Source organism: Triturus cristatus, chromosome 4_1 (genome assembly GCF_964204655.1).
Source record: "Triturus cristatus chromosome 4_1, aTriCri1.1, whole genome shotgun sequence".
Lineage (NCBI taxonomy): Eukaryota > Metazoa > Chordata > Amphibia > Caudata > Salamandridae > Triturus > Triturus cristatus.
In genome coordinates this window covers 1,160,047,079-1,160,063,362 of record NC_140585.1, presented here as the reverse complement: position 1 = coordinate 1,160,063,362, position 16,284 = coordinate 1,160,047,079, and the positions used below count along the sequence as shown (strand labels likewise).

The following is a 16,284-nucleotide window of genomic DNA, read 5'->3' as shown; positions in this document are numbered from 1 at the left end:
ACGTTAGTTGGCAGGCCTTGCGTGGGAACGGTTACGGCTCCTACTTCCAACAATAACCGTTTGACTGCCAGCGGGCTTCCTAAATGTCTTGTGGCCAATCCTGCAAAACAAGCACGTGGGGCTCTTGTCAGCCCGATTTACGTAGCCGTGTTTGCTCACGCTCGCTCCCTGTGCCACCTGGCCTCCCGTGGCTCTTGTGGTGTGGCCTCTGAAGGGACTCAACCGTGCACCTGTATGTTTACCTTGAAGGATGTTTCCTCTGCTAGAGCAGTCGTGCGTGAGGTGTTCATAGTGTGTCTACACGGGGCTCTGAGCCATACTGCAAAATCACTACATTGTGCGCTGCTCGGTGCTGTGTGAAGGAATTAATGTGCATTTCCTTTAAACGATTTACAGTTCCGATTCTGAATGCTTAGAAGTTAGTCGGGACTGGCCAAATCCAATGGTCAGATTGATCATTCTGCGTCAACCGTTTCATTTGCAAATCAAGACCAGCGTCTTTCACGGTCCTGGTCGTAGGTAATCAGTAATGGCTATTTTTGTGATCGGTCAGATCGAGACCGCATTCCACTGAAGGACTCGCTCTTCCTGGAACATCCAATCACTTCTGATCTGAGAGTGAGCACAGTATATTTCAGCCTGTCTTTGTTAATGCCTGGAACCCTCTCTCCCCACTCGGATTTACAGACCTCACAAACGTCACAAGAAGTCTCAAACGGAAAAGAGGAGGAATCTTTTCTGCTCCTCGAAACAGTACAACATTCCCCTGTGGTACCAATTAGTGCTCCTAGAAGTGCCAGTGAATCTCTTGCCTTGATGCCTGATCTAAGCATTGCCCAGTGGTGCCAGGTCTGCGAAGATGTTGCGTGGAATGGGGTCTCCGCTCCTCAGATCATGCTCCTGTCCCCTGGAAAACCCACATGCATGGATAAGGGCACCCTGCAGTCATCCCACAAAGATTGGATCACGTGGTAAAATACTTCTGTGTTTGACATCCTAACAGATATCGGACTCCTCCATAGTTTTCTAAAATAAGCTCCTGTCGGTCCTTTGTTAGTTAAGGCACGAGGGTGAGGCTGCCTTCCGTAAAGAATCAAAGAGAATGCCACAGAGGGACGTGGGTGGGATGTGGTGGATGTCGGAATGAAGAGTGGTTGACAGGCCGCCATGAGGAGATGTATGGAGGAGGTGTTCTCATGGGATGAGGCTGAGTAACCTTGCAGATTGTGATTTTCCACCATACATCTGAGCATTTTAAATTGTCTCAGTAGTTGCTACAGGATAACAGCTGAACTTTTTTGGTTGTGTTGCATTGCTTCCGGTTATGTAGTCAGTTGCCTTTGCTTCCATTTATAGTGCCCATGGGGACTGATTTCATTATGTCATTTTCCCCCTTTCCAGGACAAGACTGCTCCCTGGTTGATGCTTGTGCTACTAACCCATGTGCGAAACGTGCTCACTGTATAAACTGGAATGGCCGCTACAACTGCACCTGTTCTCCAGGTTACCAGGGAAAGAATTGCCGCAATGATGTGGATGAGTGCCGCCCACGCAACATCTGCCAAAATGGTGGCACTTGCATTAATACCCCCGGCTCCTTCAAATGCCAGTGTGAGACTGGGTACACTGGGCAGCTGTGCGAGAACATTTACGTGCCATGTTCACCATCCCAGTGCATGAACGGAGGCACCTGCCAGCCGACGGGCGACCTTACCTATGAATGTGCCTGCATACCAGGTAAGTTCACTTCCATGCTTCTGGAGAGTGGAAAGGATAGCATTGCATAATGAAGGTCTGTGTTTATGCTTTGTGACAGTACGGTGATGGTATCGGCTTTACAGACTACCAGAGACCGCGGTTGGAGGTTAGCAGAATGGGAATAAACATTGGGGTAGTGGTGGAAGAAATGGCCTCCAGTGAGAGGGATGTCTGGGTTCCAGACATTGTCTCCTCTTAAAAACACCGGTAGTCGGAATGTGATCATGGTTGCTTGTGTGTGCAGTGCTTATGTCCAGTGAGAGCAGAATCTAAGCCTTTTTGAATGAAAAGCTTTTAGTTCCAAGAAACAAATACATTGCGAACACTATTGATAAGTTCATATTCCATACCTCTGTGTGTTCATTTTTATGTGTTGACCTCTTAGCTGTAATTGTAATCAAAGTAGACTCCATGATGTCAAGGGGTTTCAACGTAGCATCTTTGTCTTTGAATTTCCAGGTCATAATACACTTTCCGTGTTGGAAATTGTTTAAATGTTGTGCTCCAACAACAGAGGTTCTGAGAGTACAGTATCGCTCTCATGAGAGCGGGCTAACAGTGGCAGCATGATTGCGGTCAATTCAGATGCGTGCAGCGTTAGGTGCTGAGAGGCTAAAGGGGAACACTGGTAATCTGCTATCCATTAGGGGTGCACAGCTTTAGGTGCTGGGGGAGCAAAGGGATCACAGGTGTAGCTCACTTTTGAATTATCACAGGTGTACGGCATTGGGTTCTGCGAGAGCAAGGGAAGGACTAAGGTAATAATTGCAGCTCTAGCTGCTGAGAAAGCGATGGAAGAACGCTGTCTTCTAGTCAAGGCAGTGCACTGCAGAGCGGTGAACCTGCATTGGCGGCACGCTTGCGGATCATTCTACTCGTCGGGGATGTACAGCATTGGGCGCTGTAAGAGCAGCAGGATGGCGATTGTAGCACACTTGCAACTAACAGTGTTGGCTGCTGCAAGAGAATGTGGATGAATGCACCAGCCCAAACTTGGTTAGTAATCCGGCCTTTGTTGCTTTGGGTGCCGCTATTTAAGATGGAGTGGCTTGGAGAGGCGGATCATTGGTCGCTGCTCTGGAATTCTAGGATACTGGCCAGTTCATGAGGGAGGGCGACCTCCTGACTCTACACAACTGATATCTGGCGACTTGGAAGCACAGAAGGCTTTGAGCCACATCAACAGATTTGTGTGGCCCTGTGCTTGCCAGAGTCCTGCTGGCTGGTGTGAGCTCGTGGTGGAAGCCTCTAGGCTAGACCAGATTTTAGACATGCTGCGCGCGTGCAACCGTGTGCATTATCTGTGCCGAGCTTGGCGTAGATGGGTAGATGCAGACCTTTCAGTGCTGGGAATGTGCTGCTCTGACTCTACCTCCATACATATGTTCCCGACAGTATGCACACGCGTGCTTTAGGTCGACATGTCTTTGTAGTTGTTTTTTATGAATGGGAACAGAGACTGGGTTTGGCTAGAGTAGATGCATATTAGAAGTGCTGCTTCCAGCAGCTGTTGTAAGCCTGCAGTGCTATCTGCAAGGACAAAAGTTTGGAAAACCCGACAAATTCTTAACCTTACAGAGGTCTGGGAGCCAAAAGGTCAGAGGGTGGAGATGGAGTTAGTCAGACAATGGCTGACCGTTTCCAAGTGGCTGACCCAGATTTTATGAGGAGGGATTTACGCCGGGTGTGAATACCTCGTCCCCATGGCATGCTGTGCATTGTAGGAAAGAATATCGTCTGAATGATTCTTTCCTATGTGATAACATTGAGGAACGAATATCCTACTGGCTTTCCCCATTTTATGAGGCACACAGAAGCAAGGGTTGCATCAGGGGACTTAATTTCTTCAGCTTCTTGGTGCTTTGTTTACGGGAAATCGAGTGTAACGACAAAGGCGAGTGCTAAACGTCGTGGAAGCTGCAGTGTGCCCACCACTGAAGTATTATATACATTGCTTCTGTATCAGTGGTTCCATTACACCGCTGCAGCATCATTCCCACAGTGGAAACAGGGACACATCCTCTGCATCCCTCCTACAGCTCTCACGGGCACACCACTTCAGCATCCATCTCGGAGCAATCACACCCTACTTTCACTTATTTGCTAGTTGGTGGCAAATTTTAAGCTCTGTGGTGGTAAAGCTTTGATTCATTCACAGTGAGTTGAACACCTCCTAATCTCACATTGCTTTTGTAATGGCCGCCCTTTGCTCCTTCGATGGCCTGCTGTGAGGCTGCCAAGCAGCGCTTTAAGTGGGCCGGGTCCTGCCGGTGCTAAAAAAGCAGGTGCTGAGACTGGTCCCTATAGGGCTCTCCATTTTTGCCTTCACCATCAGGGTGAAAACAAATAATCTTACCTCTGCAGCAGTGCCACCCTTCACTGCCTTTGATGTAACTTCAACGAGATTCCTTATAGATCTTTCTCAGTCTCCTCATGAAGCATTTTGAAAATTTAATACCACAAAGCCGTAGTTGTTGCTTATTTATCTTATGCAACTAACCACCATTGACAAAGCCAATAGTCCTGGTTTGTTGTGGGTGTAATGTTACTTGTATTATATATCCGGATGCAATGACAGAAGCAGCAATATACCAGTCAGGCGGACACTTTGCTAAGCACAGATTTTTTGCGTATGTGCTTTTAGGCCACGCCCTTAATTGCATCGACCACACCCCTTTGAGAAACCCCTCCATTTTTTTTATTCCACTTGCTGCCAAGCATTTATTTTCATCTTTGAAAAGGGGCAACATTTACCTCGTTTTGTCCAAGTATGGATTGCTTTAAAGTGCTGAAAGTCCTGACTTGATCACAGTGAGCCCAATCTTCTAAGTCTTAGATTGTGAATGCATGAGCCCCACATTTTTTCTTGTTTGTGACTTAAACAGGGCCTCGGCTGCGCACAGAGAAGGCATCTCGTTCACAATATGCCCAAGCTTCTAGTACTCATGTTTTTGGAAGCGCTCATATATGGCTCATATGTGAATGGATATGGCTGGCAGTGGCGTCTTGTTGATAATCCCACGTCTCCAAATCCCATATTCTTCTTTCTGCACCAGGCACTTCATTAGCTTGTTTTCGCCGCTGGGAGTCCCTAACTAAACCATTGTCCCAGCACTAAGGCAGGAAGCTCATAGGAAGCTTGAGTGAGGTAGAGGGTAGGGCGTGAAGTGGTTAAAACAGAAGACGGAAACGCTTCATGGATGGGAAGGAAATAGTTCAGAAGATTGCATGTAACACAGCGAGCAGATGTCTGTGCAGCCGGTGTGAGAAAGTGGCTCTGTATATACTGTTCCCTAATAGGTACAGGGTGTACAGAGTCCACAGTCCCCCAGAGGCTGATAGAGGTCAAAGTTAGGTATGACCTTACTCTCAAAAGTGGTAGCTTGGTCGAGCAGTAAGGCAGTACCAGAGGACAGTGTAAAGCATTTATTGTACACACTCAGTCAGCAAATGGTTTCACACACTCAATAACTGAACTCTAGGCCAATGATTTGTATATATAAAATATATGCTTGTTTTATTTTTAGAACCACAAGGGGATAAAAATATACTTTCTCAGAATGAGAGGTTGAATATAAATACTTTTGTTTCAAGCAATAAATTTGTAAAACAGTCACAGTTGGTTGCAATAAACAATCCTATTTCCTAAACATAACAATGCATTGAGCTCAATGGTAAATTCAGGTTATTTGTAATAAATTACTTTTCAGATTACTTTTGGAATTCCAGGTCTGGATCCTAGAACCAGCCTGGGGTCAGTATTCAGAATCAAGTGAGGAAAGTCGACTTAATAACTGTAAGGATTTTTAGATAATATTTAGCTATTTCAAAAGTTAGCACTTAGAAAATATTTCACAGAAAACATTCAATGGATCTCTATGGCAAGAAATTCAAATTGCAGGTAGAGTACTTTATCGTTACTTTAGTAATCCAGGACTGGGTGCCTAGACCCAGGACTGGGGTCCTTATCAAAAGCAGGTAAGTAATTTCGTTTGCAGAAATGGTACGATTTTAAAAGAATATTTCAAATTTGCAAAAGTAGACACTTAGAAGAAATTTCACAGAAAAGCAGACAATGGTTTCCTATGGGAGAAAAATGAGTTAGAAGTAAGTATAGTTGTGAACAATTTTCAGAGTCAGGGCTGGGCACCAAGATCCAGCACTGGGAGCTCACCTAGGAGCAGGTGAGTAAATTCGTTTTTGTCACTTGGCTGATTTTTGGTGAATTTTTGCAGTTTTGAAAAGTTCACACTTAGAAGATTTTTGAAGAAAAAAGCCAGTCAATGTTACCCTATGAGGAAAATGAAGTTAGCGGTTTAAGGGTAAGTACTCGACTGGTAATGTTGAAATTCCGGGCATGGACTCAGGGGTCCCCCAGTGTCAGGTAAGCACAGTTGGTTCACCCTCAGCGGTTTCAGGACGGCCGGGTGCAGAGAGAGTTGGGCCCAATGTTATCCTATGAGGGATAGGGGGGCCTTGGTTGGTGGCTGCTGTCTGGCAAGCCACGCGGCTGTGGGAGCTGGGCTCCTGGTCACTTACTCAGGGCAAGTGGGGAAGTAGGTTAGAGTAGAGAGGGCACTGCCAGGGCCACTCGGGCGGCTGGGTGCAGGGTGCTTTTGAGCCTTAGGGCGCTCAATGGAAATCAATGGGAATGTTCCGGTTTGGAAAGAGGCTGCAGGCTCGGGGACGAGGATGTTTCAGGTGCCACCACCACTTCGAGAGGTAAGTTGGGTAGTTGTAGGTTAGGTGGGTACCCCGGGATTGGGCACAGGGGGTCGCAGGGCGCCGGGTGCAGGGGTGCCTTTTGACGTCGGGAATCTTACCCTCTGGTTGATCGCGGCTGGGGTGGCACTTGGTTCTGAGGCTGCAGGCTTCTTCCGGGATGTCGAGGGGGGTCCTTGGGTGCCGGACTCGGGGTCACAGTCGCCGTGGGGTCGTCCTCAGGGTCTTTGTCCACTCCGGCACTGGCCAGGCTTGGCTGGTGCAGAGTGTGTTGGGTCCGCGGTCCCGGGCTGGTGCCAGGGATAGCAAGTAGGTTTCTTGAGTAGAGCCTCTACTCGTGGGAGTCCCAGGGGCTTAGAGCTAAAGGGTAGCCAGGTCCTCCGGGGTTGGTGAGGTTGCTGGCCACGTGGGATGCCGCGCTGGTGCAGGTTCGAGAGTCGACAGGCCGGTAGGGCTGGGGCCAAAGCAGTTGGTGTCTTCTTCTCTTTTTAGCAGCTGCAGGGCAGGTCTTTGTTCTTCTTGCTCTTCTTGTCGTTTTTCTATCTGGAATCTGGGGAAGGAAGGTTCAGGGGGCCCCTAAATACTAGATTTAGGGGCGTTACAGGTAGGTGAAGGCCAGGGACCAATGGGTCCTTGTCCTGGGGTGGGTACACCCCCTATCCTGCCTCTCTCCTGGGGGAGGGGGGCAGTAGCCTAATCCTGATAGGGTAGGGCCTCCCATCTTCAAGATGGCGAGAGCCCGGAGATGGGCTTCACCTCGCCTCCCCCACCTGAGGGGTGGGGTGGGCAGGCTGGCACATCCCCTGTCCTTGTATGGGGTTTCCGGCCAAGCTTCCCGCCAGAGTGGGGGGTTGCAGTGGCCTGGGGAAACTCCAACTGGCGGCATGCCTTTGAAGCTTCCCTTTGCTCATCCTGGGGGAGGAGATTTCTCACCTCACCCAGGATGTGCATTGTTGCAGGCCCGGGAGAGCAGGGGCTCTCCCACCCAGGGGTCCAGCAACGTGTCTGCTGTGTGGCAGCCTGGGCAGCCTCAGAGCAGACGTGGATTGCAAGTTAGCTGTAAGGGGGCATCTTCTAAGATGCCCTCTGGGGTGCTTAGTACATTAAATCCCACACTGGCATCAGTGTGGGCTCAATGTGCTGAGAAGTTTGATACCAAACTTCCCAGGCTTCAGTGTTGCCAGTATGGTGCTGTGGAGCTCGTGTTTGACAAGCTCTCAGCACCATGTATCCTTAATGACAGCACTGCACTTACAGTGCCCAGGAATGGACCCGGGTACTGTAGGGGCACAGGGCTCCTGCTCCTGTGCCCACACCATAGGCGTAATGCACCCAGCTAGAGGGGTGGCTGGCATATGCCTTGGCAGTGTAGGTGATGGGCATGGTACACAGTGATGTGTGCCATGTCGACTCTTTGTTTTGTCCTGCACCCAGACACTCAGCCTGCAAGGGCAGTGTGTGTGTGTAAGGGTACAGGGCCTCTGAGGGTGGCACAATGAGTGCTGCAGCCCTTAGAGGCCTTCCCTGGTCGCAAGGCCCTGGGTACCTAGGGTACCATTTACTAGGGGCTGACATGTGGCTAGGGTTTGCCAATTTGGAGTTTGTGTGGTTTAAGGAAGGAACATAGGCCCTGGGCACCTGATTGGCAGGAACCCAGGGTACACTCAATCGAAGTACATTCAGCAATTTAGCAAAAAGTGGGGGCATACCATGCAAGAAAGATGGCACTTTCTCACACAACCCCCCCCCAAACGAAAGGTGATGAGACTAACCTTGTCCTATGGAGTCTTCATTGTCTAAGTGGAAGAACCTGGAAAGTCCATCTGCATTGGCATGGGCAGTCCCTGGTCTGTGTTCCACTTCAAAGTCCATTCCCTGTAGGGAGATGGACCACCTCAGTAGTTTTGGATTTTCCCCTTTCATCTGCATTAGCCATCTGAGAGGTCTGTGGTCAGTTTGAACTAGGAAGTGAGTGCCAAACAAGTATGGCCTCAGCTTTTTCAGGGACCAAACCACAGCAAAGGCCTCCCTCTCAATGGCACTCCAACGCTGCTCTCTAGGGAGTAGTCTTCTGCTTATAAAAGCAACAGGTTGGTCTTGGCCTTCATCATTGGTCTGGGATAGGACCGCTCCTATCCCTAGCTCAGAGGCATCAGTCTGCACTATGAACTGCTTGGCATAATCTGGAGCTTTTAGAATTGGTGCTGAGCACATTGCTTCTTTTAGGGTGTCAAAAGCCTTTTGACAACTAACTGTCCAGTTAACTTTCTTGGGCATTTTCTTGGAGGTGAGTTCTGTGAGGGGGGTCACAATGGACCCATACCCCTTCACAAACCTCCTGTAGTACCCAGTCAAGCCAAGGAATGCCCTGACTTGGGTCTGGGTTGTTGGAGCTATCCAGTCCATGATGGCCTGGATTTTGGGTTGTAAGGGCTGTACCTGGCCTCCACCTACAAGGTGGCCCAAGTACACCACAGTGCCCTGCCCTATCTGGCATTTGGATGCCTTGATAGTGAGACCTGCACTCTGCAGAGCCTCTAAAACCTTCCCAAGGTGGATCAGGTGATCCTGCCAGGTGGAGCTAAAGACAGCAATATCATCAAGATAAGCTGCACTAAAGGACTCCAACCCAGCCAGGACATGGTTCACCAACCTCTGGAAGGTGGCAGGGGCATTCTTTAACCCAAAGGGCATCACAGTAAACTGATCATGCCCATCAGGGGTGGAGAATGCTGTCTTTTCTTTTGCTCCTGGGGCCATGCCAATCTGCCAGTACCCTGCAGTTAAGTCAAAGGTACTGAGAAATTTGGCAGCCCCCAATTTGTCTATCAGTTCATCTGCTCTTGGGATAGGGTGAGCATCTGTCTTGGTGACAGAGTTGAGCCCTCTATAGTCCACACAGAACCTCATCTCTCTCTTTTCACCCTGTTGATGAGGTTTGGGGACCAGAACCACTGGGCTAGCCCAGGGGCTCTCTGAAGGCTCAATGACCCCTAACTCCAGCATCTTGCTGACCTCAGCTTTGATGCTTTCCTTGACTTGATCTGACTGTCGATAGATTTTGTTCTTGTCAGGTGCACTGTCACCAGTGTCCACATCATGGGTACACCAGTTTGTCAGACCAGGGGTCAGGGAAAAGAGGCTAGCATATTGTTGCAAGACTTGCTTGCAGTCAGTCTGCTGTTGGGCAGAGAGGGTGTCTGAGAAAATCACACCATCTACTGACCCATCTTTTGGGCTGTAGGATAGGAGGTCAGGGAGTGGCTCACTCTCTGCTTCCTGTTCTTCATCAGTCACCATCAGCATGGTGATGTCAGCCCTATCATTGTAGAGTTTAAGGCGGTTCACATGGATGACCCTTTTGGGTGTCCTGCTAGTGCCCAGGTCAACTAGATAGGTGACCTCACTCTTTCTCTCTAGGATAGGGTAAGGGCCACTCCATTTGTCTTGGAGAGCCCTTGGTGCCACTGGCTCCAAAACCCACACCTGTTGCCCTGGTTGAAATTCAACCAGTGCAGCTTTTTGGTCATACCAGTGCTTCTGGAGCTCCTGGCTGGCCTCAAGGTTCTTGGATGCTTTTTCCATATACTCAGCCATTCTGGACCTTAGGCCAAGCACATAGTCCACTATGTCCTGTTTGGGTTCTTGAAGAGGCCTCTCCCAGCCCTCCTTTACAAGACACAGTGGTCCCCTTACAGGATGACCAAACAGAAGTTCAAAGGGTGAGAAACCTACTTCCTTCTGTGGCACTTCCCTGTAGGCGAAAAGCAAGCATGGTAATAGGACATCCCACCTCCTTTTGAGTTTCTCAGGGAGTCCCATGATCATACCTTTCAATGTCTTGTTGAACCTCTCAACAAGGCCATTGGTTTGTGGGTGGTAGGGTGTAGTAAACTTGTACTGCACTCCACACTCTTTCCACATGTGTGTTAGGTAAGCAGACATGAAGTTGGAACCTCTGTCTGAAACCACCTCCTTAGGAAAACCCACCCTGGTGAAGACACCCAGGAGGGCCTTGGCTACTGCAGGAGCTGTAGTAGTCCTAAGTGGAATTGCTTCAGGGTACCTAGTAGCATGATCCACTACTACTAGAATGAATTTGTTCCCTGAGGCTGTGGGAGGTTCGAGTGGACCCACAATGTCCACGCCTACCCTTTCAAAGGGGACCCCCACCACTGGTAGTGGAATGAGGGGGGCCTTTGGGTGGCCACCTGTCTTGCCACTGGCCTGACAGGTAACACAGGAGCTAACAAACTCCTTCACCTTTTGGTGCATCTGGGGCCAGTAAAAGTGACTCACTAACCTTTCCCAAGTTTTGGATTGCCCCAGATGTCCAGCTAGGGGGATGTCATGAGCCAAAGTTAGGAGGAACTCCCTGTACTTCTGTGGCACTACCACCCTCCTGGTGGCTCCAGGAGTGGGGTCTCTTGCCTCAGCATACAGTAATCCCTCTTCCCAATAAGCTCTGTGGGTACCACTGACATCTCCCCTGGCTTCTGAAGCAGCTTGTTGTCTCAGGCTTTCAAGAGTGGGACAGTCTCGCTGACCCTGGCACAGCTCTTCCCTAGAGGGTCCCCCTGGGCCCAAGAGTTCAACCTGGTAAGGGTCAAGCTCCATGGACTCAGTTCCCTCAGAGGTATCTACATCCTCTCCAGGGGGAGAGGGGTTCTGAGTGTTGGGCTGTACAGAAGCTGGTCCCCCAGTCTTCTTGTCCTTCCTCTTGGTTGGTTGGGCCATTATTCCAGGCTCCAAACCTACTTTTTCACCCTTCCTCTTGCTCTGTGCTCTGGTTTGCACACACACCAATTCAGGGATGCCCAGCATGGCTGCATGGGCCTTTAACTCAACCTCAGCCCAGGCTGAGGTTTCCAGATCATTTCCAAGCAGACATGCAGCTGGCAACTTTGGAGAGACCACTACCTGTTTCAGGCCAGTAACCCCCCCCCAGCCTAATGTTACCATGGCCATGGGATGACTAGTGGTGACACTGTCAGCGTTGGTGACTGGGTAAGACTTCCCAATCAAGTATTGCTCAGGGGAAACCAGTGTGTCTTTCACCATAGTGACACTGGCACCTGTATCCCTCAGAGCTTCTACCCTAGTTCCATTCACCCAGGGGTACTGTAAGTATTTCTTCAAGTTGGGGGGCCACACAGCCACAGTGGCAAACTCCACTTCTCCCAAGGAGACTAAACTTGCTTCAGTGTGTTCCCAGATTTGCTCAGGGTACACCTCTGATCCCATTTGTATACTTGCTGCCCCAGGAGTGGCTGTACTGGGTGCCTTAGGGGCTTTGTTTTGGGGGCAAGATACAGTTAGGTGTCCCTGCTTCTTACAGGTATTACAAAAGGCCTTTAAGGGATCAAAGTTCTTCCCCCTATATGGTTGGGGCACATAGGGAGTAGTTTGGGTCCCACCCACCTGAACAGGTTTTTGGGGCCCTTTGGAAGACTCAGACTTTTTATCTTGGGGATTCTCACCACCTTTCCCCTGGGGAGGTTTTGTGACCACCTTCTTTTGGTCACCCCCAGTGGTTGTCTTGGTCACCCTAGTCTTGACCCAGTGGTCCGCCTTCTTTCCCAATTCTTGGGGAGAAATTAGACCTAGGTCTACCAAATGCTGATGCAACTTTTCATTTGTGCAGTTACTCAAAATATGTTCCTTCATGAATAAATTGTACAATCCAGTAAAATCCTGCACACCATGTCCAGCTAACCAACCATCCAGTGTCTTCACTGAGAAATCTACAAAATCAATCCAGGACTGGGTCTGGGTTTTGTGAGCCCCCCTGAACCTAATTCTATACTCCTCAGTGGTGAATCCAAATCCCTCAATCAGAGCTTTCTTCATGAGGTCATAGGATCCTGCTTCTGGCCCAGAGAGGGTCAGAAGCCTGTCCCTGCAGTTACCAGAGAACAGTTCCCACAGGAGTGCCCCCCAGAGAGGTTTCTTTACTTTCCTGATATCACAAGCCCTCTCAAAGGCTGTGAACCATTTGGTGATATCATCACCTTCCTCAAATTTAGGGACAATCCCTTTGGGGATTTTAAGGTCAGAAGTTTCCTCCCTATCCTTGTTTTTATTATTGCTGCCACCATTGATGGGTGCTAAACCCATCTCTCTCCTTTCCTTTTCTAGAGCCAGCAGCCTGGACTCTAGATCTATTCTTTTGGCCAGCCTCACAAGGCTGTCCTCTTCACTGGGGGGTCCCCCAGTGTTGTCTCTGGGACCAGAGCCACCTGTGTGGTCTCTAGGTGCCCAGATGCTATGTCTTGAGTTGGAGGGTATGGGTGCCATCTCCTCCCTAGGGAATAGTATGGGGAGGTTGCTGTCCTCCTCCCCTGTTTCCCTTTCCTCATCTGACTGGCCATCACCATGTTCAGATGGGTGGTCTTTAGCATACTCAGCCAGGAGCTCCTGGAGCCCTTGTTTGGATGGATGCTGACCCATTTGTAAATTTTTGAGTTTACATAAGGACCTCAATTCCTTGAAAGACAAGTGTAAGTAAGGTGTGAGGTCGAGCTCCTCCACCAGGTCCATGTTATTATTATCACTAATAGCTGGGTTTGTTTGAGACATTCTAACCTGACAGTTCTAACCCTCTACCCTGACTATAGTGACTTTTATTTTTCTAAAATTCTAATGGGACTTAAGCAAGGCCCTAGCAAGACTTTTAGTAATTTTGGAAAAACCAATCAGAATTCTAAAGGCAATTTTTAAGAGTTCTGTCGTGTGATCAGATGGTAACCAAGTAGTCCAACAAATGCAAGTTTGTATCCCACCGCTGATCCACCAATGTGAGAAAGTGGCTCTGTATATACTGTTCCCTAATAGGTACAGGGTGTACAGAGTCCACAGTCCCCCAGAGGCTGATAGAGGTCAAAGTTAGGTATGACCTTACTCTCAAAAGTGGTAGCTTGGTCGAGCAGTAAGGCAGTACCAGAGGACAGTGTAAAGCATTTATTGTACACACTCAGTCAGCAAATGGTTTCACACACTCAATAACTGAACTCTAGGCCAATGATTTGTATATATAAAATATATGCTTGTTTTATTTTTAGAACCACAAGGGGATAAAAATATACTTTCTCAGAATGAGAGGTTGAATATAAATACTTTTGTTTCAAGCAATAAATTTGTAAAACAGTCACAGTTGGTTGCAATAAACAATCCTATTTCCTAAACATAACAATGCATTGAGCTCAATGGTAAATTCAGGTTATTTGTAATAAATTACTTTTCAGATTACTTTTGGAATTCCAGGTCTGGATCCTAGAACCAGCCTGGGGTCAGTATTCAGAATCAAGTGAGGAAAGTCGACTTAATAACTGTAAGGATTTTTAGATAATATTTAGCTATTTCAAAAGTTAGCACTTAGAAAATATTTCACAGAAAACATTCAATGGATCTCTATGGCAAGAAATTCAAATTGCAGGTAGAGTACTTTATCGTTACTTTAGTAATCCAGGACTGGGTGCCTAGACCCAGGACTGGGGTCCTTATCAAAAGCAGGTAAGTAATTTCGTTTGCAGAAATGGTACGATTTTAAAAGAATATTTCAAATTTGCAAAAGTAGACACTTAGAAGAAATTTCACAGAAAAGCAGACAATGGTTTCCTATGGGAGAAAAATGAGTTAGAAGTAAGTATAGTTGTGAACACTTTTCAGAGTCAGGGCTGGGCACCAAGATCCAGCACTGGGAGCTCACCTAGGAGCAGGTGAGTAAATTCGTTTTTGTCACTTGGCTGATTTTTGGTGAATTTTTGCAGTTTTGAAAAGTTCACACTTAGAAGATTTTTGAAGAAAAAAGCCAGTCAATGTTACCCTATGAGGAAAATGAAGTTAGCGGTTTAAGGGTAAGTACTCGACTGGTAATGTTGAAATTCCGGGCATGGACTCAGGGGTCCCCCAGTGTCAGGTAAGCACAGTTGGTTCACCCTCAGCGGTTTCAGGACGGCCGGGTGCAGAGAGAGTTGGGCCCAATGTTATCCTATGAGGGATAGGGGGGCCTTGGTTGGTGGCTGCTGTCTGGCAAGCCACGCGGCTGTGGGAGCTGGGCTCCTGGTCACTTACTCAGGGCAAGTGGGGAAGTAGGTTAGAGTAGAGAGGGCACTGCCAGGGCCACTCGGGCGGCTGGGTGCAGGGTGCTTTTGAGCCTTAGGGCGCTCAATGGAAATCAATGGGAATGTTCCGGTTTGGAAAGAGGCTGCAGGCTCGGGGACGAGGATGTTTCAGGTGCCACCACCACTTCGAGAGGTAAGTTGGGTAGTTGTAGGTTAGGTGGGTACCCCGGGATTGGGCACAGGGGGTCGCAGGGCGCCGGGTGCAGGGGTGCCTTTTGACGTCGGGAATCTTACCCTCTGGTTGATCGCGGCTGGGGTGGCACTTGGTTCTGAGGCTGCAGGCTTCTTCCGGGATGTCGAGGGGGGTCCTTGGGTGCCGGACTCGGGGTCACAGTCGCCGTGGGGTCGTCCTCAGGGTCTTTGTCCACTCCGGCACTGGCCAGGCTTGGCTGGTGCAGAGTGTGTTGGGTCCGCGGTCCCGGGCTGGTGCCAGGGATAGCAAGTAGGTTTCTTGAGTAGAGCCTCTACTCGTGGGAGTCCCAGGGGCTTAGAGCTAAAGGGTAGCCAGGTCCTCCGGGGTTGGTGAGGTTGCTGGCCACGTGGGATGCCGCGCTGGTGCAGGTTCGAGAGTCGACAGGCCGGTAGGGCTGGGGCCAAAGCAGTTGGTGTCTTCTTCTCTTTTTAGCAGCTGCAGGGCAGGTCTTTGTTCTTCTTGCTCTTCTTGTCGTTTTTCTATCTGGAATCTGGGGAAGGAAGGTTCAGGGGGCCCCTAAATACTAGATTTAGGGGCGTTACAGGTAGGTGAAGGCCAGGGACCAATGGGTCCTTGTCCTGGGGTGGGTACACCCCCTATCCTGCCTCTCTCCTGGGGGAGGGGGGCAGTAGCCTAATCCTGATAGGGTAGGGCCTCCCATCTTCAAGATGGCGAGAGCCCGGAGATGGGCTTCACCTCGCCTCCCCCACCTGAGGGGTAGGGTGGGCAGGCTGGCACATCCCCTGTCCTTGTATGGGGTTTCCGGCCAAGCTTCCCGCCAGAGTGGGGGGTTGCAGTGGCCTGGGGAAACTCCAACTGGCGGCATGCCTTTGAAGCTTCCCTTTGCTCATCCTGGGGGAGGAGATTTCTCACCTCACCCAGGATGTGCATTGTTGCAGGCCCGGGAGAGCAGGGGCTCTCCCACCCAGGGGTCCAGCAACGTGTCTGCTGTGTGGCAGCCTGGGCAGCCTCAGAGCAGACGTGGATTGCAAGTTAGCTGTAAGGGGGCATCTTCTAAGATGCCCTCTGGGGTGCTTAGTACATTAAATCCCACACTGGCATCAGTGTGGGCTCAATGTGCTGAGAAGTTTGATACCAAACTTCCCAGGCTTCAGTGTTGCCAGTATGGTGCTGTGGAGCTCGTGTTTGACAAGCTCTCAGCACCATGTATCCTTAATGACAGCACTGCACTTACAGTGCCCAGGAATGGACCCGGGTACTGTAGGGGCACAGGGCTCCTGCTCCTGTGCCCACACCATAGGCGTAATGCACCCAGCTAGAGGGGTGGCTGGCATATGCCTTGGCAGTGTAGGTGATGGGCATGGTACACAGTGATGTGTGCCATGTCGACTCTTTGTTTTGTCCTGCACCCAGACACTCAGCCTGCAAGGGCAGTGTGTGTGTGTAAGGGTACAGGGCCTCTGAGGGTGGCACAATGAGTGCTGCAGCCCTTAGAGGCCTTCCCTGGTCGCAAGGCCCTGGGTACCT

The 16,284-nt window shown here is 49.6% G+C and overlaps 1 protein-coding gene across 3 annotated transcripts in view; it reads left to right on the top strand.

The window, feature by feature from the left end:
* The window catches only part of LOC146856251 (uncharacterized), a 259,790-nt gene that overhangs the window by 127,404 nt on the left and 116,102 nt on the right, over positions 1–16,284 (top strand). For all 3 annotated transcript variants that reach the window (XR_014981452.1, XM_085654318.1, XM_085654319.1), the window contains exon 4: positions 1,402–1,737. Coding sequence is in view for 2 of the 3 variants with exons in the window: in XM_085654318.1 (XP_085510444.1) it covers positions 1,402–1,737 (336 nt within the window). In the remaining variant the exon portion in view is untranslated. The remainder of the gene's footprint in view (positions 1–1,401; positions 1,738–16,284) is intronic.